Source organism: Diadema antillarum, unplaced genomic scaffold, assembly GCF_040938485.1.
Source record: "Diadema antillarum isolate AM-2024a unplaced genomic scaffold, OU_Dant_1.0 seq00001581_RagTag, whole genome shotgun sequence".
Taxonomy (NCBI): Eukaryota; Metazoa; Echinodermata; class Echinoidea; order Diadematoida; family Diadematidae; genus Diadema; species Diadema antillarum.
The window spans coordinates 140,123-164,411 of record NW_027272300.1 but is presented as its reverse complement, the minus strand read 5'-3'; the positions used below and the strand labels follow the sequence as shown (position 1 = coordinate 164,411).

General features: G+C 37.8%; 1 protein-coding gene across 1 annotated transcript in view; it reads right to left on the bottom strand.

The window, feature by feature from the left end:
* Positions 1–504: 504 nt before the first annotated feature.
* LOC139710870 (glutamyl aminopeptidase-like) overlaps positions 505–24,289 on the bottom strand; it is a 33,027-nt gene continuing 9,242 nt past the window's right edge. The window contains exons 4-22 of the mRNA XM_071622793.1: positions 21,629–21,770; positions 20,863–20,994; positions 19,693–19,813; positions 18,636–18,790; positions 18,012–18,125; positions 16,409–16,543; positions 15,919–15,984; positions 14,723–14,788; positions 13,309–13,490; positions 11,639–11,724; positions 10,530–10,660; positions 8,946–9,001; positions 7,131–7,278; positions 6,137–6,210; positions 5,053–5,154; positions 4,164–4,334; positions 2,704–2,847; positions 1,394–1,475; positions 505–654 (exon numbers count right to left, since the gene is read on the bottom strand). Coding sequence (XP_071478894.1) covers positions 505–654; positions 1,394–1,475; positions 2,704–2,847; positions 4,164–4,334; positions 5,053–5,154; positions 6,137–6,210; positions 7,131–7,278; positions 8,946–9,001; positions 10,530–10,660; positions 11,639–11,724; positions 13,309–13,490; positions 14,723–14,788; positions 15,919–15,984; positions 16,409–16,543; positions 18,012–18,125; positions 18,636–18,790; positions 19,693–19,813; positions 20,863–20,994; positions 21,629–21,770 — 2,257 coding nt within the window. The remainder of the gene's footprint in view (positions 655–1,393; positions 1,476–2,703; positions 2,848–4,163; positions 4,335–5,052; positions 5,155–6,136; positions 6,211–7,130; positions 7,279–8,945; positions 9,002–10,529; positions 10,661–11,638; positions 11,725–13,308; positions 13,491–14,722; positions 14,789–15,918; positions 15,985–16,408; positions 16,544–18,011; positions 18,126–18,635; positions 18,791–19,692; positions 19,814–20,862; positions 20,995–21,628; positions 21,771–24,289) is intronic.

Sequence of the window (24,289 nt, the reverse complement as noted above, 5' to 3'; positions counted from 1 at the left end):
CGTTCATTACTCAGAGTGAAAACATGAAATGTGATTTATCTTTTTTTTCAGTTATTTTGTGTACACTTGGAGACACTACTTTATTGCAGTCGTATACATTTCATGTTATTAGGGCAACATTAAATATGGCACTAGACGTAACATTCCTGGCGTCTGGAGATGTTGTATAATCTTTGTAAGATATTAGATGGAGTTGTAACTCAAATGTAAACTCTGCAAGACAAATTCGAACATAATGGTCTGGGATGGATGAAGTTCCATTTTACCCTTTAAGGATAGGATAAGAGAGTAGCATACCTATTTTCCATTGGCAAACCAACTACATGTATTACTTTAGAAGATAATTAAGACAATACAAAGATTAAACTTAGTGGAATCTGAGGAAAACTTCAAAGATAGGTACACAGTTGTAAAGTGTTCTAGTGAGTAGAATTTGCGTGTGTGTGTGGGGGGGGGGGGGGGGGGGACCGATAGTTGTTTCAGTGCAAATACGGAATGAGGAAGCTACGCTGCCGCATTCTGCTGCAACCACTCGTACACGACGTCGGCATTACGCTCAACCCAGTTGATGTTTCCCCGAACCTTTTCTATGGCCTGCTGTCTACCTCGCGCTCCCGCTCCTCCATCTGGATACTCGGCGAAGAAATCCAGCATCTACAGCAATTTAAGCAAGCAAAAAATCAGTTTTGTTAAGATATGGAATTTAAGCTCTGTACTGTTTAAGAACCTTGGACCTGTTGAAAATTACAAGATGAAGTTCAACTTGGCTTGAGAGAAGGTTAAGTTATATGCCATTAGAAGCAAGTCTCAGCAATTCAAACAACTCTATCGTAGACGTGTTACCCTAAACAAGCTCTTACAGAGGTCATGAATACAAAAGTATTTCATAAATCACCTTTAAAGATTACCATCTCGGATTGCATGTAATTATGTTATGTAACATGTAATTATGAACCTATAGGTTTCATTTTGCTGTACCCTGTACTTGAGTGACTTAATTAAGACGTTATGCGAGTACTTTAGTACTGATAGTTAAATATTGATACATAGTTGAGAGTGTTGATGGTGACACAAAATTTGCTCCTGCGACAATATTGCTCAGGTCATATATTCTCCAAGAAATTAGGGTCAGGGGTTGTGATAGGTTTTTAGATCTAGTTTGATATGATTAGGATTAGGGTTAGGGCAATGTTTGTGAGTAGAATTTATGTTTGGGTTAGCGTGCAGATATTTAAAGGGAGCAATGGTCACAGGAAAAAATGTCATGGAGCCAGTTTTGATGATGATAAAACAGATTGTAATCCAATTTGATGAATTCTTTTCAATGTCCTTAAGTCTATTCCTATAATGCGTGGGTGCGAATATACCCTCAAGAATTAGAAAAAGCACATACCTCCTGAAGTTGGAGCTCTGTGGAGTAGAACTCGGTAAGGCCTGGAACTACGCGACCCAAATATCTGTCGCTCACAGTAAACCTGAAGCATGAGACATTATTGGTCAATGACATGACAAAATCACGTTTAATCTCTTCTCCTTGACCTATTAAAGTCATTGTGAACACTGATATGATTTAAATTGGATATCGCTGTCACAATGAACACCTCTTTTTATGTATGCGCCTACTGCACTTTATGCAATTCTCGGATGTTGCAAAATCAATCTTGAAAATTAAGGTCTGACTGTTGAGTTTTATGTATGTTTAAGACCACGTCAGAACAATTAAAAGCACGTCTTTCTTTTTTATTTCTCTGGCTGATATAGCTTCTTTGGCAAATATGCACTTTTTATTTTGAATGTCACATGTTAGAAGCATTGTATGATCTACCTTTCCTACTATTTTTTTAATATATCTACACACATCTTTTTTTTTTCACTGATTAAAGACCCAGCAAATGTGGTCATTTCGATTTTTTTAATTTTGCCTTGTTTTGACAGGTTTCTTTGCAAATGTCGGACATAATTTGCATAAACAAACAACATGTTGGGATGAAACCTGTTAGAAAAGCGTCCTGCTGACCTTATAACTTGATTACGTATTCAGAAAAAAGTTTTTTTTTTCAACATTTCATTTTATTTCATTTGTTTTTCCATATACAAATACCGATGTAATAAAAAAGTATTACCAAAATCATCAAATAACAATGACGAATATTGTACAAGAAGATGAAATGGCTTGAAGCAAACACAAATACGAACATCAAATAAATATCAAAAAACAGCCTTAGTCTGTATGACATCGGGAGTGACAACCACCACAAAGAATTCTGAGGGCATAACAACTTCTCTTTTTTCTTTCATTTTCTATAATATGTCTCTTTCTATCTACTTTTGCTTTTTGTTCAAACAATATCAAATGTAATTTCCTCTCTCTGTCCTCTGTCTCTGTCTCTTTGGGGTTTTTTCTCTCTCTCTGTCTCTCTCCTTTTGTTTCAGTGTTGCCTCTCTGATAAATCGCTTGGAAATAGATGCCTGAAATTAGGACTCATTGAAAAAATCTGATAGTAAATCATTCATTTTCAGTACAATGTTTTCATGTTACTATGTGTCATGGAATCTACGGAAATACGAAATTTCCTCTGCAAAAGAAACAACAGCATGTTACAAGAAGATATCCAATTTCCGTACTTATAAGCATAATAGACCCTCTTGTAAATGATAGATTATTGCTGAAAATCTGCCTTTTTTTTAATGGCTAAAACTCACCTTTCCACTAGGATCGGCCAGTTTTTCCTGACCCAGTCCCACGCGATAGGGTTTCCGACGGGGTTGTCGCCCACATAACCAATTACGCTGAAGAAATCCTGGTCTCTCACGAAGCTGTCCTCAGACAGGAGTGTATCGAGGTAGCTAAAGGGGGAGCAAATGTGTGCTTTCTTCAACTTGATACTTAATTTTGCTCTTTGGTATTGCTATTTGGGGTGTGGATGTTCTAGCAAACGTTGTCGAGATGGATTCATGGTTTTGCACGTAAGATCTAGAAGTGACACAAACTGAGAGCAGGAAAAAGCTTCAACATGAATGAAGAAGAGTTTACAGCTCTGGTAACTCTCGCAGGACTCAGTTTAACCCCTTGGTATAACTTACAATAAGTTGTGTTTTCTTGTATTTTATAGGTAGACGCTGAAAATGAGCTTTAGTATATTAACATAAATCTGAATGTCATTTGGAATATATCGTACCGTTTGACTATTTGAACAGGTAAAAAAAAATCCTAGGTAAATCGTTCGATGCAAAAGAGTACTAAGAACAGAAATAAGGCTATGAGGTTATAACATGAGTGGTAGAAATACACGGAATACAGAGCAATGGGTCTACCCAGATTGTATAAGTTTGACCCGCTAGATACATGGACCTGTCAATAACTGATGATTTGATTTCCAATTAAAGGATATACACAGGTCCCTCTAGATATGGCTCACTTCTGGGCTGGCTATCTGATTAGCATTGTGTGTGAGCCATTGCATTCTCTTGTATATAAACTGAGGCACGCTTGGGACAGAAGAAAGGCAACAAAATGAGCTCTGTGAGTACACACACATGCATATGCACATACAAAATACGTCTTTGTATAATCATGTACGAAACGGAAAGGGAAAAGTGTGCCAAAGTATGTTCGTACGTGCATGTAATGTGCTTGATTTCTGTTTCGGCTTTTGTGTAAGATTTTGGCTACTTTTGCTTCAAAGGTACGGTAGGGTATGGGAGTTGGACATGGTCTAGCTGGTTTATTGCCACTTGGTCTAATATCAGATGCTCTACTTTCCAGTTCGTCTAACATTACTACGTCTAAACTCATTTAGTTTACTATCAACATCGTCGAATGCCGTTTGCTCTAATCCTTACTTGGTCTAACGCCCAGTTTGGCTAATTATCGTTTCGTCTTATGACCAGATGGTCCAACTGCAATTTTGTCCCCTGGATTTTTCCCATTTTTTCGCCTAATAAACTTTGGGTCACTGAGACGAAATGGGCACAGTCAATCTGTAAGTAGATGAACTGGTAATGAGGCTTAGAAGCAATAAACCATTGGACTATATAATGGTCGTTAGACGAGCTGGTTGTAGACGAAACGGAGTGAGACCATGTGGGTTGAGACTACGTAAATGGCTATTATGCAGAGCGAGCGGGAGTAGACCAAGTGATAAATCCCTGGTCTGACTTACTTGGACAGGATCCAGGGGATCCTAGTCTGAGCCATGGCATAGAGAAGTCTCGTTCTCTCAGAAGATACGTCCTCCTGCAGGTATCGCAGCCTCAGTTTATTCCACTCCTCCTGGCCGCCGATTTTCTGCATGCCAAATTCAAACACGTCGGAACGAAGGTTTGGCGACACGCTGGAAGACAACGAAACAAAAAATAAAAATTTGTTTTATATCCAGTAATCTCTTCCAACATTTTGAGATACACGATAGTAATACAGCTTTTGTATAGACAAAGAATTCGAAATTTAATTATCAGTTGCTATTAAATCGTTGAAACAAATATCAGTACATTAGTAATGACAACATAATAACTGCACCTATATACAAAGATCTTGACCAACCATCAAGACAGTTTGTTATGCCTTTACGTAATAAATGGTCTAATGTTTGCTTTCGTTCATGTAGAAAATACAGTCGAACTTTGAATTTGCATATCTCACCGACGGACAACAGTTTTACCATGCAGAGCAGGCAACACCATCCTCTGTTAACAAAACGTATACATTTTCCTTGATTGTTGAAACCTGAAAAGTTTCAGCTCGAAGTTCGACTGCGTAATCTAAACATAAATAAAATGTCGGATGAGTTTGTTCTTGTTATCTAGTGAAATTACGAGGTTTATAAAATACAAAGATGCTGATGGAACGATGCACTAAAGATGAAGAAGTCATGAGAAGATTGAGGCTTGACACTTTCTGCTACGAGTCAGTATCTATGAAGGCTGTTGATTTGACACCTGAAGACGAAATTTTGAGAAAATGAATGGTCAGTTATACTGGAACTGAAACCAAGTTGATATTGTATTTACTCTCCGTGAATTATGAGACAAAAGCACGAATGATCCACTTACTATGAGCCATTCAGATAGTCATTAAAAAGGCTGACTGCCTGGTCGATGCATTCCCGATTTCCATGTTTACATGCCAAGTCGATAATGTCAGATCGAAGGAACCTGCAAGACAACGACAACATAACCTTGATTTGACAATCACTGCGAGAAGAGAAATGGGCTCACACCATATTATCGTGATGTTGATATTCAATTCATTATCATTATGCAACCAGCTATATATCTCGGGTGGTAGCCAGAAACTTACTACTCACAAATACAGAAATGCCAGAGGTGAAAACAGAAACGTGAAGTCACACGACTTTCCGTTGCATCATCTCCCTAATCACTAGTACTTCCTTATATTTTCAACTTTCTTGTTTGAATTAGCTTTAGTATTCACTGAAGATGGTAATTTCAAACATAAAAGAAAAAAAAACACGTAAGATTTTTCAGCTAACACTACAGTTTTTTGGGGATTGATTTTCATAATGACAAATAGAGTGTTACAAAAAGGTGGTGAAAAGGCTTGCTTATAAATTCATAATCATTGCGATGTATTTCAAAATCAATAGCTTGATATCATGAACTTATGAGTTTGAGGTGCTATGAAAAAGCATGAGGTATTCGCAAAATTAAACTTATCTGGTGTGTGACAAAACTCGAAATTGAATAATGCTGAATTTGTACATTCTGTTTAAAGAGGCTGGATGAAATCATATAGGACATTAAATCCTCACGACCGACTTTACTTCGCTGGTTTCATAATTGCTTCGATCATTCTTGACTTTGAGAGAGAGAGAGAGAGAGAGAGAGAGAGAGAGAGAGGGGGGGGGGGGGTTTCCCATGTCATACATCACTAATTGTTTCTCCCTGATTACATCATACGATAATCCCCTACCAGTGGCGGATCTAAAGGGGAGCGCAAGAGGCGCACGCCCCCCTTTATTTATCATTAAAAACAAAAGGAATAAAAAGAAAAAATTGAAATGAAACCCGGAAGTGGCAACAGAAATATTAGTTGTACCCCCCCCCCCCTTTACAGAATTCCTGGATCCGCCCCTGCCCTACTGTGGAGATGAGATCCTGTTGTGTTTTCTCTTACCTATCCAGATGAGAGCCCGTGTCAGTCCAGCCTAGATCCTCAAATACACCTCTCGTTAGGTTCTCAATGTAGTCCTTGTAGAGATGGAAGAATATTTGAATGTGAATATTTATCCTTCTTAAAATGATAATAGAAGTATTCGTGAAATTATGATATATTTGCTTACTTGACTCGTGCTATTTGCTCTACTACTGGCCTGACTATTCTGTGTGATATTTCTACGGTTATTATTCCCACCACTTTAAGGGAATATCACTATAACATGTACTTAACCCTCAAAAGCCTGGGGGTTGAGGATGATTGAGCCCCCTCTCCCTCGTCATTTTTCACGATAAATCCGTAACGCAAAAAGCTCGGGCCGCGATGTTACATGACTTTTTTCTTTTAACTCTTGCGCAAATACCGAGACCAAATTCGCGACCCCCGGGTGAGCGGTTCCGAAGTTATGCAATATTTTGTAAGTGCGTTTCAGACCTAAAATTGTGATTTCATGTACAAATCCAATGCAAGTTCTGTTCTAGCCAAAATTCATAAATGCATAAATTTTTACTTTTATTGATCAAAATAAATTCATTTCGTGTTCTCTATGATCAGAACAGTGTCGCCGAAGATTTCCGTCGAAAAAACCAAAAAAATAAAAATAAAAAATTGACAACAATGAAATACGTAAGAAATTCTAAAAGCAATAAAATATATAAGAAAAATTTTAATACAACCATTTTTTTTTTTGGATGTACAGTAAACAAGAATTGTAAAAATAGCACCAAGACCTACAGATTCAATTAACTATTCCCTTTTCAGTTCTGTGGATTACATCAAGAATTACCCCCCCCCCCAAAAAAAAAAAAAAGTCTTGCTAGGCATCAAAATAGCCCAGTCATTTTAGGTTTAAATTGAAAACACATTATTAGCTTGCCCGATTGCCATTCCCAATTCCTCCTGCAGTTTTTCGCCCAAATTGATTTCACCCCATCAGGCAATGGGATGCACTTACCCTGTAGAGACCGTAGCCCGGATTGAATCGCATTAGCTCCCCCATCCACAGAAGACTGTCCCTAGCTGTGTCCCACGGTACAAACTCCTGCTCGCGTGTCAGGTACTTGGTCATGTCAAGAGGTATATTGTACTCCAAGAGGTTTGCCCTTTTCAGCGTTCAATGATATTGAGGAAAATAAGGAAGACAATCAGAGCTTTAGGGTTGGATTATTACATGTCTAGTGTATACTCCGACCTATCTATCTGTCTGTCCGTCAGCAATCAAAGTATCTATAACTTTAAAGGGGAAAAGTCCAGTCCAAATATACGTTAGTCTGATAAGAAAGATTAAAATATTACGAGTTCAGCGTTAAAATTTTGATCGAAATCGGATGAAAAATAAGGAAGTTATGACATTTTGAAGTTTAGCTAATATTTGAGGAAGCAGTTCTTGAACGGTCATTAGGAATATGCAAATGTCAGATTGAGCATGTCATGCCCTAACAACTTGTCATATAGTTTGTACATAAAAATATGAAATTTCCAGCTTTTTTCATTCAAACACAATTATGCCCGAGGCTCAAATCCTGATATATCTAACCGATCACTATTCTGAAATTATTCGACAGGGAATAACATCATGCTTCACACTGAAATAACAGAAACATTGAATTTTCGTCATATTTCGTACATGATCACTGGAAAATTGTGAGGTTATGACATGGTCAGCTCACTCATGTGCATAATCATATCCACTGTACAAGAAATGTTTTGCAGAAATTAGCAAAACTTTAAAAACTTATTACTTCCTTATTTTTTATCCGATTTCAGTTAAATTTTTCAAGTTTCAAGTTTATTTCATATTTCCACTTTCTCAGTGATGGGATTACAAAATGATTGACAATAAAACAAAAGTACAAAATATATACAACCATATCTTATGTTTGAAAAAAAAAAGACAAACAAACATTACACACAAATATAAATGGTCGGTATCATCTGAGGATATCACAAATAAATGTCAGAAATATGATGGGGCCTACATAAAAGCACTGATGCTTGTAAAAACTGTAGGTTCCCGAATTTATAGGCGTGAAATTGTACGGAGAACGGACATGTTTATCTCGACCAACTTAAATTGTACCAGTGCAAGATCAGTATTAAAAAACGAACTATCGAACCACATGAATACTTTAACCACATGAATCCTTTTTTACTGTTGAACTCGTAAGATTTTACTCGTTTTTATCAGACTAACTTATTTTTGGACTGGATTTTCCCTTTTAGGCGAGTATAGTGCGCGCGGGTTTGTTTGTCTGCCTGTTTCTCTTTCCGACTATCTCTTTATGACACATATGGCACCTATTCTTTCAGTCCAAGTCAAATCATAATCACGTCAAATATGAAATGACTCCTACTTTTATTTGAAGTGTTTTTGGTGTGTATCTCTGTAAGATGAGGTAAAAAGAAATTTTCTTAACGCTAGCAGAAAAAAAAATAACAACGAAATCTTATATTGCAAAAATTGCGTCTGTAAATTACAATGATTCAACTCTATAGGAAATCTTTATGCATTCATTTCGGCCTACACATTAAGTATGGAAAATGGTTCAAGTTAGACCTTACTAGATGCTATATCGGACATTTGATTTTGCAACAATTTTTCTTTGTGTTGGGTGCAAAACTAAAACTAAACAATCGGTCTGTCATATAAGTCTCATTGACAATGGTTTAACCCAAAACAAGCAAAGTGTTATCGCCCCATCTTCTGATTAGGAATCTAGACTCAGAGGCTGTAATCTACGCTTTCGAAGAATATACTTGGATATCTCACCTTGCTAAGTTGAAGGCATCATCGATAAGACCAGCTCGTTCAACCGACATGATATCCTTTGTGGAGAAATAAAAATGGACTTACATTATCTAAGCCTCAAGAGTGGAAGAACTGCAATTCCTCAATAATGTTTATGTTGACTTCGATAAATAGAGCAAACTCCAATGAACAGCATGGACTATGGTAGCCGTGCATCTAAGCCGTGTTGGACCCCTTCGAAAAACAGCAATTTGCTGAAAGGGCTATCCATCCCACAAGTGGTAAATAAATAAATACAAAAAAAAACAAAAAAAATCGGATGTGAATAACAACATTTTAGAATCCCAACTTTCACATGTATTCTCCTAGAAGTAATAAATAAGACGAGGCAAGTGATGGTATCATCCCCTCCCATCTTTCTCTGTGCTTTCTACACAAACTAATATAAAAAAAACGTTGTTTTGATCTATTATTTTACAACTGCCTGGAGGCCTATAGCTATGTACAATCAGTCGATGTGAAGGATACAACTTATTCTTGTTGACTCTATGTAAATAATGCCGAAATCTAACAAACGTTTACTAGTATGACCAGCTCAATGGGAGACTAACTGATGACACCATCAACTCCGCCAATTTCCGTATATGACGGTTTCCAATATCGATGTTTATGAAACATGTGAATTCCAAAACTCCACAAGTCTTTTTATTTCAGATCCAACTGTAACAAACTCGCCACCATTTCATTCGTTCGTCTGGTTTCAGCCTAATCATTCAAGTGAACATGAAGATGATGTTGTATTGCATTTAACATCTTTCCCACTGTAGAAAGCTATAGGGCGTTAGCATTATTTGACTGTGATCACTAGCGGCAATATTGAATGCAGCATTACACCATTCATTGCCTCTTTGACTGCCACACGTCAATAAAGGTTGTATTTACAATTTAAATGGATAACGGTCGACGGTTTGGTATATAAATGACAAGACGAAACTAACAGGGCCTACAAGGTTGCGTGACTGTATCACTCCGGATTTTACTGGGACAACATTTCTAACATGCGTTTCTTAGCTCTATCACGAGGCTGCACGGGACAGAAAAAAAAAAAAGAAACCCACAATGTTTGTGGGTCAAGTAACTCGGTATATTCGATTCAATATATAAAGATCAGAACATAATATGTGTGATATGATGTAACATTTTATCTGAGTAAAATATCATTCACGCGTATCATTAATCAGTCCACGATGATACAACAGACATGTTGTCTTTCAACAATGACTTCACGACAGATTATATAAAGCAACCAGTAAATTAACAATTATTCAATGTGATGTCTTGTCTGCCAAAGACAATCAGGATTATTTCCTAAATCACATTAGATCACGAACTATTGACTATTGAAACTTGCCTTCTGTGGACACATGGGCTGCGTGGGAAATGCTGAATCACTAAATCATTCATGTATGAAAGTGCGTTTGATTTTTTGAATTGATATTCACGGAATGTTGAGAATCTAGCTGTAGTGCAGTACATAAAATTATTTGACCACATAACCATTGTTGAACAACGACTTTCGCGTATAAGTGTGTTTACCGGATTGGCGGTGTCTAACTGCTCTAACTGCTGGCTGAGGGAGTTCCATGTGGCTGTGTCATAGTTGACACGGTAATATCCCATACGACCCGTGTTGACTACCAACCAATTCCCTTCGCTTCCAGTCTTCGCGTATTCAACTGTGTAATTAAAGAAATAGTAAATCAAGATTAACACTTTTATAGGAATAAACGAAATATTATCTCTTGAACAGTTCTTATTATGGAGAAACTTTGTCTTTCCCCGCGGACGACGTGGACCTGTTTGATGATAAAGCGCCGCTTCACATGTGTCCTCAGCTCTCCCTTTGTAACGATCATTTTCAATAAATAATAAAAATTCGATTTTTCTGTATTTCTGTTCTTATAGGGATCAAATCATGCGATATTTATCCACTTTTCGGCCGTACTTTAGTACCAAAATCTTGTGCAGGGCCCGCTGAAGAAAAAGAAGAAGACCCCCCCCCCCCCCCACCGATATTTATGCTGAATATTAATACTTAACTAAAAGAACTCTCATGGTTCCCTAAAATGATATAACAACCTACAGTCACACACACACACACACACACACACACACTCCCTACCAATCTAGATTCCTTTTATTTTTTGTGGGAGGGGGGGGGGGAGAAAATTTTCTTACTTTCCAGGAAACCCCAAACCTACTCTTAAGTAATCTTTCTCAGGCATATTAATATATGTTTCTATACAACCAAAACTGTCAAACTTCGTCCGATAGGAGACCTTGACCATTTAGAGGCTTCTTCACACCCACTCTCATCTTTGATTCATTCAAACCAGATTCAATTTCTTAGCTCTTGTGTAAAAAGTACTTTCTCTTTTCACGGCAGTGTGTGTCCATGCCTCATAAAGCTCTTCATCACATACTTATACTTTATCTATGACTGAACTCATATTTCATGTCATTCCATTTTTAATCAACAAAAGGCAAAAACAGTGAATTATTTGCATAATGTTATTGACAAAGAATTAGTACAACTTTGCAAGAAAGGCAAATATAGTGAACGGAAGAACAACCTATCATATGCTGTGACTCTTGTGACTATCGAAATAATGTCGTTGGAAATGGAGTTCAATACTGCTCTTGATATTACTTACAGTCTCCTCCATCGTATAGCATCCATTCTCTCCTCTCGGTAGCATCGTTCTCGAATTTATGATACAATGGGATTTCCCATCTGTAGCTGTAGTCGAAAGAATAAGATATAGCACTGTATGAAAACTCGGACTGAAACCAAGAAATCATGATATTCACATCAGATGCCTCGTGACAGAATTAAAATGAAAGTGCATTGAAACTTTCCTGCCCTTCAGTTCAAGATTTTTAACTTCAACATTTTTGTCAGTCTGTCAGCCTAGGTAAGACTAACTCAAAGAGGGTTAGTGCAATGGAATTGCTCCACTTCTGGGGGCATTTCATGAAGTATTTTGTCCGACAAAGTTGTCGGACAAATTTGCTCTCAGCCTATCAGATGCAAGGACTTCAGTAGCCTGTAACAGTTTGCCAGAAAAACATCCGACCAAACTCCTTACATGAAATGCCCCCCCCCCCGTTTATACTCTGAGTTCTTGTCTTGCTCCAGTCATAAAGACTTATTCCAAGATGACCAGGGCCTCGTTTCATAAAGCTGTGCGTAAAGTTACGAATGACTTTACGAACGACTGAAATATGGATTGCCAATATGTGTACCCATTTCCCCCTTATGTTTGAACAAAGTACGACTGCATGTCAATATTTCATCTACATGGGGGCAAAATACAATTTTATGTTGAAAAAAATATGTGTTAAACATGTAATAATCGTTATCATCTGCAAATTTCAACTACATGTACATGTACAGCTACTTATAATGATTAGGAAACCCACTTGGCTTGGAATATTTAAAATCGGTTGTAAAATTGCGTGTGACTTTACGAACCATCTTATGAAACAGGGCCCTGATAGTAATAAATCCCGTTATCACTAAACTAATAAGCACAATTCTGCTTAATGATCCGATGCCCTCTTTACCGTACTCTAGCAATGGGCTATGGAACCTCGATCACCTCAACTTACCTTTGCTGAACTATGGGGCGCCAAGTGTCGCATGCCCTATTTCGTGAACGAAATGTTGTCATTTCGTAACGAATTAAATGATTATCACATCCACGAAATATTGTCATTTCGTTACGAAATAGGGCATGCGACACTTGGCGCCCCATACTGAACAATTATAGTTATTGTGATAATGAGAGTTAATCCCGGGAAACTATATCATACTGCATGTATCGAGCTTTAACACTGTGATTTCCTTTTTTTATATTAATGTGGAACGTGCAATACAACATTTATCAAATTGATAGAGTTAAACTGAAAAAAAACAACAACAACAGGATAGCGTAAACGTTGTACGAATTTGTCCCATAAGAGGAGAAAGTTAAGTTTTTACCTGCAAAACAGCACTGCTTGTCACAACCAAACTGCATTGGTCTTAGAGCTCAACATGTTGGGGACATTTTCTGAAATTTGCTTATAAAATAGCAGCTCGTGCTCCGAGTCAAATATATTGAGATTATACATATCGTCATTAGTGATGTTTGTTTGTTTGTTTGTTTGTTTTTTGCAAAGAGCATCGTAGCCTTTTGCAAAGGCAACTCGCTACAATTTCAGCACACGCACACACAGAGCGCGACCAGCGAGCTGCGAGCGAGCTCCGTTCCGATCGCTGTGTGCGTGCGAGTCCACTGCGAGCTGCCTTTGCATAATGCTAAGAGCATTCTAAACTTACTCAAAAATACTTCCGTAGAGATCTGCGCTCTTATTAGCCGACGGGTCAACAAGGAACCACTCTTGTGAGCCGTTAAGATCATTGCCATTTGTGTTCATGGTTACGACAGGAAATCCCATCTGGAGCGTCCAGGTATCCATGACTCTTTTCACGTCTACAGAGGTGTTGGCTTCTATAGAAGCCTGCATAAGAGAGGGAAATAAATGAGCCTGACCTTCAGAATCTCTGAGGGAAAAGGTTTAAAAGGGTCTGATATAGTCTCGCAACGGGATGTTTGTTAATAATGTATAATCATATCAGACTGAAAATTCCCGTGTTACAGTCTGATATAATCATATATTTTATGAAATGTACCAAATAATATATGACATGATTTATTCATATTATTATTGTATCTTGTTTGCAGAACTGCCAATCCATTGATGAAATGGTCATTATAGACTTATGTTAGTTAGACTTATACTGCTAAAGAGAGCATCCATATTAATACCAGTGAGTCATTTTGAGTATCACTTCACAGCCCTGATGAAGGTTTAAAAAGACCGAAAGCTCGGGAATAAACTACATATTGATTATACGTTGAACTAGCTACGTCCGTGAATGCCCTTTCACATGTATTTTGGGGAATGGCAACTCACATGGCTAAAGTATGAACTCCACTGAAAGACTTCAAGCTTACTTTACGGAGATTTTTCTCTCAGAATAGTGAGAAGCATGTTGAAGAGAATAATGATCAACATTATCCACATCAGACTGTATTCACAGAAACAGTCTAGATCTATGCCTTTTTGAATATTGTCCCATCTTGCTATGTACATGTATGTATGCTTGATTTTTTTTTATGTGGTAACATGCTTTTTTTTCGACTGTTATTGCGGAGATACGGAGGTCAACATTTATTTTTTTAATGACAGTTCTGTGAATGTATGGATAATTAAAACGATTAAAACTCATAGAATTGCTGATAGATAGGGTCTTTGTTCTCTACATGAGAACATTTTGATTATATGCATCCCCGACTGCACTGGGGCGCCTTTCTGAATACAGTAACTGATAAACATGCATGTCCTATAGTAATCACAGCAATGTAATGACAGGAACATTGATAACAAAGGGACTACATTTAACTTGTAGTTTTTAGGCCTAATTTATATACCTTGAAATACGGAGTCTATTGACAATAAGTGCGGGTTTTCTTTTTGTTATAACAGCAGCAACTCATGAAGCAAGTTTTGATTATCGACTCTCATCTCCCTATAAAAACGAATCACGTTATCAAACCTCTAAAGATCACCACAGTCAGCTGATAGTGTGCGAATGTGTGTCACGCGAGAGACAAAGAAAGACTGTATAAACTTGTGTCCGTGTGTCGTATGAATTCTTAAAGTTGCACTAGATCTTACAGACAACTCACATTTGTCAATTCAGCCCACAAATCATCCGAGACTGCAGTGCTGTAGATGTTGTTTTTCAAGAAGTTCTGTGTGAAAGAAGAGTATGACGTACATCAATCAATCATTGTTGCCATAACATTTATCGGTGGTATATATTATATTCAACCACTTCAGTGTAACCACAATACTATAATATACTGATGTATGTTCAGATTCAGTGGCGGATTCAGAGGGGGACGCACCGGGCGTGCCTCCCCTCTTTATTGTCTATTTTTTTGGTTTAAAGAAAAGAAATAAAGAGGAAAAAAATGGGGGGGGGGGGAGTGTGCCCGGATCCAGAGATTCTTTGTGTGTGTGGGTGTGTATGTGTATGTGTGTGTGTGTGTGCGTGCGTGTGTGTTTAAAAAAAATAGGCAAGTGCGCCCCCCTTTAATTTTGTAAAGGCGCCTTCCCTTTACGGAATTCCTGGATCCGCCCCTGCATATTTATCCATTTCAATACTATCTTCATCATGGTCATTAATTACATTTTACTACAAGTCATCACGTTTTCATCATATGCCATCATCATGAAAAGTAATCGTGGCAGTGATTGCAATTTTTGCATACCAGACCTTGCTATTGGCTCTTTCTTCATAGAGAAGTCACGAATTATTTGATGACTCAAGAGAACATCTGTATTTCAATAAGAAAGACTTGCCAAAAGGTCTAGTGAACTAGAACGATTTCCTGGCAAGACAACATGGCCTGGCGATATCAGCGTAAAAATCTTTTATTTATTCATTTTTCAATGTGACAAAATATATCCCGGAAATCAGATTATAAAAAATATCCAGAAACAAATATAATACATATACACGCCAGGTAACAATCTATCAATAATATACAACTTGTACGGAAAATCAAATGACACTAAATATTTAGTTCGAATAACTTCTGATATTCTTTCATTCTTTTTATCTCTGATGGCAAGATGCTATGAATTTGTCATGAATATTTTGCAAGTATTTTCGAAGTAGATCAATGAAGATGCGAATCGGAAGTTCAGGTAATCATGTGTTTAGGAACTACATTTATTGCCGTCAACTTGCAAGTCATTTCATCGTTATATTCGTTTTTATGTTTTTCGATGCAAACGTGCACGAAACAAAAACAAACGAAGAAACCAACAAACAAAACAAAAAATCGGATAGTTTTCAAGAACTATTGAAGCTTACCGTGACTCCTGCTCTGAACACGTCCTCTCCCAGGATATTGTTCATCATGCGTATTACTGACGCCCCCTAGAGTCGAAATTAATACACATTGAAAAGACATAGGTTATGATTATTTTTAAGCAGTGCTTTGACCCCCTCGCCATCTTATTAAACGGCGATTCCGCTACAGTCCTCAAAAATCGATAAAGCGTGATATGATATCGTGGCTTGCTGATTTCATTTCTTCTCCTTCATATCTTGAGCGTTTCTGAAGTGCCAAGGGTCGCCACCATCTTACTGGTCAACACAAGATCTTGAACACGTATACAAAACTTCATATTTTTCATTTCCTTTATTCAATTTAAAGAAATAATAATAGCGTTAAAAAATCAAAGCGAGTACGAAATTTATATTTCTGTCTTTATTTGAAGTCTCAAATACGTAAGATTGCACTGCTGAACAAGTAGGCCTAAATTACATTGCAAGTATACAGTGTAAGTCCGCGACTCACTTTACTGTACGGGATTGAGTCGAAAATCTCATTGATTTCGTCGGGGTGGTTGACTTCCACAATAATGGGATGTGACGATACAATCTGGTCCAGACCCATTACGTAATGCAGGTCAGATGTTACGAATTGCTCCATCTGATGAAAGAAAGGTTCAAAGAAATGCCCTGAAGACTTTTCTCGATGGGAAGAAATTACGATATTATATACTGAGTAATCAGCGCGATGTGGTCAAGTACTACATCATATACATAGCCCTGTCTGTGATCTGCATGGAAAAGAATATTTACAGTTTTGATTGATACCTAACTTCAGGTTTCTGACATTTTTGTTGAAATAATGATAACCTCTTTTGACATAAAAGAGAATGTAATTCCAATAGGGATTCGATGTTTATTTGAGGAAAACAGGAAAAATGCTTGAGATTTCCAAAGCAGAGCAATCCTAAAATGCGGGACCCACCTTTTATCAGGATCACTTTGTTTTACTGTGTTTTGGATGTCTCAGTCATTCCAAAACCAATTTTCATCTATAGTGAACTAATGAACTTAGAACATTACTCTTAGAATGACATACTCTCTATCATTCCAAAAGTGATTTCTTGGTATCTTGCAAAAAGTTAAAAGCTCGATCCTCATCTCCACCAATACTTTACCATCCCTTAAACTTATTGCTAACTAGAAACAAAGACAAAGTGATTTGAGTAAGAAAGGTAATCTTACAATATCAAATCAAAGGAAGGAAGAAAAACAGCGATGAAGAGTGAAAGTAAAACGAGGGTTTACTTCCATTTTACATTCGCAGTACAATGATGGTACACGCGGAAAAAAAAAACAAACAAATGACGCAAATTACTAAGAACGAAGGAGAGTGCACTGAAAGGAATTGAAAAACATGTATCTGAGTACAGGGTGTCAACCGAAGAGATTGTCCAATTACCTAGTAGTACACGATCTCTTGGTTGAGATTTAAACAAAAGCACAGAGCCGTACGCAGGAATATGTCAGTGTCTGGAGGAGCTAGGAACAAGAGGAAGTGCAGTGACCCAGCGGTGGAGGGTGTTGGAGGGAAGTTGTTCTGCCTCTCATACGAGGGAGTTTTTGCATTTTTTCAAAGGAATTAAATACAACGATGTGATGCATACTTTAGGGGTGACATTTAATTTTGGAAAATTTTAAATTTTTCCACTAATAAATTATATTCATTTCTAGTCAGTTTTCTTCTGTTAACGTATGTTACATACTCAAAAAGCTGCGTCAGTGCGGTGATAGCTCGCATTTATTCCCAAGGTGAATCATCCTTTGGGTTTATGCCAGGTTCAATTCGTATGTGCGTGTGTGTCACACCCAAACACACTGCTATCGCTTCTGACCATTTGAGCATTGAGAATTAACATTTGTTAAATAATAAATGTATTAAAAAATAAGATAACAACATGCATGGAAAAAAAAAATGTTGGTAGTCATCAAAAGTTCCAACTGCCACCCTCAGCGACCCCCCCCCCCCTTCCCGCCCCCGCACGCTGGATACGGCCATGCTAGAACCACTAGGCTACAACACCCAACGCTACAACATCCAACAGTACAAAACCTTGTAGGTAGCGTACCATTTTCCAGGTCGGCTCAGCTTGGTCGACCCCGAGGTATTCCACGTAGCTTGCAAACCCTTCGTTTAGCCAGAGATCGTCCCACCAGTGACAGGTTACGATATTGCCAAACCACTGTCAGCGGACATTCAGAGAGGCATAACAATAATTAATATTGATTACATTCATGTTCCATAGCGGTCATTGAGCAGGATATTACCAGCTCCCATTTTTTTTTTGAAGATTTGGTTAGCACGGACAACACTTGCATAATTTTCCAGTATTTAACATGTTGCACACGATGACTAATTATCAGCTTATTCCTTACTAAGTAATAGTTATATTGCCAGTATACATTTTCGATACATTACAAAGCAAGCAGCATATAAGCCGAAATAATTGTATTATCCGCAAGCATTCAAACATATCATTTAAACTGAATTTTACAAAGTAAGTCATGTACAGACGTTTGGTCTTTGTTTGACTTCATGATTATGGAGTGTCTAAAACATTTGATCTCAAGTTGACGGCATTCGCTTCGCCTACTCTAATTCACGGACCAGCTTCTGATTGCAGTAAGTGTTCATTCAAAATAGAAACGGCGCCATAAAAATCGTATGTGTGTATTATTATCATCATTATTACCATGTGGGCAAGTTCGTGGGAGACCACTGCAGCGACACGCTGCTTGTTGCTGTTTGCCGACTCGAGGGGATCGTAGAGGAGGTTCGTCTCTCGGTATGTAATCAGACCCCAATGTTCCATGGCTCCACTACTGAAATCAGGAATGGCGATCATGTCTGTGGATAAAATGATATAAGAGCTGAATGGTCTCTCTAAAAAATAATCTTTATTCTTTGCCCTATACTTCTGTATTTTTTTTTCAAACAAAGCAGTGAAGGTCCCTCGAAATCAGGTAGGTATTAATTCATAACGTAGAATGTTATTGTCTTCTTGACCTATTATAGGATTATTCTAGAATTGTGATTTGACCTCATGACTTGTTATAGGCATAAACATCAATGGTAATTGGTGAAACATGCTTATGTCTTAGGTTGAAATGATCGCCTCCTTAGATTATCAGTGTACTGAAAACCCAGTTATAGAAGCAAATGCTCTGCGTGTTTAGTTAAAACAAAAATAACATTGGGAGACAGAGCATTTACCTGCAGTGGCGGATCCAAGGGGGGGGGGGGGCGCAAGAGATGCACGCCCCCTTTAAACAAAAGAAATAAAAAGAAAAAAAGAATGAAATGAAACCCGGAAGTGCCATCAGAAATATTACTTGCGCCCTCCCCCCCCCCCCCCTTCAAAGAATTCCTGGATCCGCCCCTGGCCTGTGTAGCTCCCAAACTCTGGAATGATCTATCATTAGAAGTCCGGGATTCCCCAACTGTAGCAGTTTTTAAATTACGACTCAAAACACATTTTTCATTTAATCTGTTCATTACTTAGCAAATCAGAAGCTTTTGCAGCGCAGAAGAATATATGTCTGTACGTTCTGTGCTTTATAAATTGATATATTATTATTTTTATACATTGTATTAATTCATAAGTCATACAAGTGAATATCAATGCTTCTAACAACGGCATTGCTATTGCTCGGTATAGGAACATACAAGCTTTTTTTTTTCAACAAAATGTGAAATGCAAAATTAATTTGGTCTGCTTTGAGGCTTTGCGATTCTGATGGCTTACTCACCAAGCTTGGGAAGTGGGTATGGTATGTCAAAGTAATACTCGTAATACTCAGTGATGTTCACACCGATACGCAAAGAGTACTCCACTTGATCGATAACATCGGGAGGGGCGTACACACGGAACTAGGAGGAGAACAGGGGGAGAGAAGAGAAAGAAAAAGATGAGGTAAAGAGGACGAGGAGGAGGATGTTGGATGAAGGAGGATGTAGGAGGAGTGGTAGCGATGGGAAAAGAGGGGAAAGAAAGAGAGAGAAAGAGAGGAGCGGAGGGGATAGAGAGGAGAAAAAGAATCATGAGCATGGTTCATGGCAAGAAAGAGTCACATTTTGTAAGCACAATTGTAAAAATTTGATTACTATATCAGATAGGAAGCTGTGAAATTGTGAAGTTTTGCTTTTTTGATGATGTCACCGCCTCACAACTTGCCATATGGCTTGTACATAATAATTATCTTAACATTTTCTCTATTTTATAGTTACATACATTCATGCCCTAGTCTCAACTCCTTTATCTTACTAATCATTATTCTGATGTTATTCTGCCAGATGTTTCACACTTTTACAGAAAAAAAGAAGAGGAGAATAAAAACATAAATAAAGATAAAAAATAAAATTTTCATCCTCTTTTCGCAAGATGATGACATCAACTCGCTAAGACGCATATTCACATAAACTATTCGGGAAATGGTTTGCAAAGTTTTGAGAAACCTTACAATTTCGTAACTTCCCAAAGTTTTTATAGGTTTTTAAATCTAATATTCGCTGTTGTGCTTGTAAAATGTTACTTTTCATGTATTTACCTATCACGAAGTGTCACGTTTTATTGCGTTCACCCTGTTTTACTTCGGCGCGCCCCTTGTGTTTCTAATTCGAAGCGTGACTGCAAGTGGAAATTTTTAATCTCTTTTTTATGTTTTGTTTTGTTTTGTTTTTGTTTGTTTGTTTGTTTGTTTGTTTGTTTTTTGTTTTTTGTTTTGTTTTGTTTTGTTTTTTTAAACAGTTAAAAAATCCAGCCCGGGATCCATGACAATCACAGCTTGCCATGTTTGCCCAAACCCTCCCCCGCGTCGTCTCACGTCCATCCCGTTTTGTCCACGATGACCTGAAATGTGTTGCTGGAACATGGTATAAACGTTAAGAGTCGAATGTTTGTTGCAACGTATTGAACTTACCGGAATACCGCTCGTGAGGTTCATCTCTCTGTAGTCAAACTGGCAGACAATGAAACACGCCAGATACGAACTCATGGGAACAGACGGGTTAAAGTGCGTTATCTGTAGGTCATTTCCATATGTCTCGGTGCGCTGGAAACAGAAGTAGACACATTTCAATTATTAATGTATACAATGTACTTTGGACAGCAATATTGCAACCGTCGAGGGTAACAGCTTCATTGTCATTGCTCTTCCAGAGGGCGCTGTTTCTCTATTATCCTGATACAAACAAGTGTACATCGGGCCCGCAAGGCATACAAATCTTCACCTATTGAAGTTATTGCCCTCGACGGTTCGAGGGGGTTGAAGAGGGAAGAGATGGGTAAAACAGTATTCAAGGAGAAGAATCCTTCTGTTTGTCAAAAATCAATGCGCAGACAATTCACACACAAAACCCCAAACAGACACTACCAAAATACTTTTGGATTACCTATTTCAGTCGACTTCATTGGCGGCCCATAATCATGTTTTGTTTTGAATTAAAGATAACATTAAACATAACAAATATAACAATATTCTCACTCTTCCCCATTGCTCAAATCCAATCGACGGAAGCAAAGAGGCAGGAGGAGAGGGAGGGGAGAGACAAATGGGTGGGGAGATCGGGAGATTGAAAGAGAAAGTGAAAGTATGAGAGAATGAAATAGAAAGAAAGAAAAACGAGGGAAAGGGAACTCAAGATATAACAGTAAAGACTGACAAACAGACCGGGGGAGGAACTTACGTTTTCATCCATGTTGGAGAGCGCAAAGTAGTCGGGAGGGTGAACAAGAGAGGTGGTGTACCGTGCTTTGAAGGCGGGCTCGTCGAAGCAGGGGAAAGCCCGGCGAGCATCCGTCGGTTGGAACTTACTCGTTGCGATTGCCCTGGAAAGCATCATCAAACATCATTATAGCGAGCAGCAAAAAAACGCATAAACATACCCTTTGCTAATGTTTGCATGTCGACATGAATTTTCAAGATGCCTGAAGATAAGTCACAAAGTCATTATTATTTTTTTAATTAACCCGTGCGTTACGTCCTGTACGTATGTGTGTGTTTATTTATGTATGAATTCATGCATTATCTATTATTTTCTAAAGCTTTATTGTGTATCTTCCAAGTGTGATTGTGTTTCTGCGATCATTGTTAGTTTCACGGATACATTTTCGTCTCGATATTATTGGAACGGAGTGGAGAAAAACTAGGTAAGAAAGCAGTAAACCATAGTCCTGGGTTTCGGCTTGGTTTACCATGTACACCGTGCGAACACGAGGTCGCTCTGCATTGAGAACTTACAGATGAAAGATGTTATCGTCAAATTGTTGGGGAGTTTCGTAACATGCAAAGTTAGTGGTGAGTAGAGCGTAGGTATCCTCTTTAACAGAGGAATTAACACGTCCTCGGTTCATGTCTTTTGGATTTCTCTTTGTTGTGTGCGTGTGTGTGTGTGTGTGTGTGTGTGTGTGTGTACGTGTGTGTGTTCGTGTTTGTGTGTGTGTGTGTTCGTGTTTGTGTGTGTGTGTTTGTGTATGCGTGCGTTGAAGTGTAAAATGTATTATAATTATATACTTTAACAACTGAGATATTCTTCGTGTTCTTCAATTATGTTTGCGTGAAGCAAAAATTACTAAAGATCAACGTTTGGGAATCCTTTACTGTGTGCCATTAGATAAGTCTCCAGGTGATGATGGTTCTATTATTGAGCAGTTAGAAAAAAAAGATATTTGTTAAAGGTTTTGATAGAGCTTTTGGGAAAAGCTGTTTAGCAACTATATGATTTGCATATGCTACATATGCGTTTTATTTGGTTGATTCAGAGAATTGAAGTATATTTTGCTTACAATGTTTGAAGATATGATATTGTTTCAAGATGTCCCGTCAAGAAAAGTGTATCAACTTTTTATAACAAATATCATTTATACAGCAATCATACACTTTATGAAGTAAGATAGTCAAAACGTTTTTTCATTTAAAAAAAAGAGAAATCACCCACATTTTTAGGGCCGATATACGGTCTTGACACAAGTCTGGTGATTTCAGTATAAATTACATGGAGTTATTGTTTCAAGTTCGGTTGTGTCAGTGTTCTCTTTGCAAGTAAATGGTATAAACACACAAACATTATTTGGGAATGTGTGTATGTTAAGCCTATGTGGTAGAGAATTATTGATAAGTTCGAGTTGACAGATATTCGGAATGCAGAGTGGAAAGACATTACAAAACGGGAAGTAAAATGGGTTTAGCAACTTGTATGATAACAAGAGTATCTTCTCTGTATTTGCAAAGACGTGGCCAAGCATATTTATTTTCTTTTTCTTGAAGCATCACATGGTTGCAGAGTTATCTTTCCAGTATCAGATAGTGTAGTTAACTTTGCCCTCGTCGCACCGGTCGAACCAACAGAGAAGGTGTAATTAGCAATCAAGGAAACTAAGCGCCTCGATTTCTGGTGAGTTTGACTACTTAAAAAGCAGTCACTCACAGCCCATGACGATGGGTGTAGCCCTTTATCTCAGGGGTGACTGTATGGATACCCTTGTACCTAACGCCCTTTGGTTAAGATTTTATGGTATTAATTTAACGTTATTAACTATTCAGTCACGCTCCTTAATAACCTTATCAACCTGCGAGCACAAAGAGATAGCTATAGAGCTATCACGATGAGATCATATAATCTGCATTACCTACTGCTGAAGTCGTCACTTAGAATTTAATTTTATCATTTTTATATACTCAGACGGAGCAATCGCACACACACAGACATACAAACATACAAGCACATAAACAAACAAACACACACACACACACACACACACACACATACACACACGAACGCATATTTTCCCAACATGACAAAATACAGCATATTTTTATTTCATATTTTGTTTAACGTGTATATTGTAAAATATACTGCGTGTTGTGCTCATACACTTGTTCGCACACGAACACAAAAACATACATAAACACAAACACGAATACATGATCAGATAATCACAAGAACTCATAAGGTGTCACATATTATTACAAACTAATACACCAACAAAACACACAGTCAGCATGTACACTGTAACACTGAAACCATCTCTCTTTCCATCACTCTCTCTCTCTCTCTCCCTCTCTTTTCATACAATACATTAAATACCTATCATCATATGACACGATATGATATAATACGCACGTTTTGCAGTAACCAGATAGTTACTATGTTTTCCTAATTCTCTACGCGAAAGTGTAAATAATCCTTAGTAAAAACGGATAGCTTTCATTCAAGTACATGTGCGTAATCATTATATAACAATTCTAATAATATAGAGGAAATCATTCTGGTTATAAGTGTTGGGAGACTTCCTTCTCGTCATGGTTATTATTCCAGTACCCTGGATATACTGTATATTGGTATAGA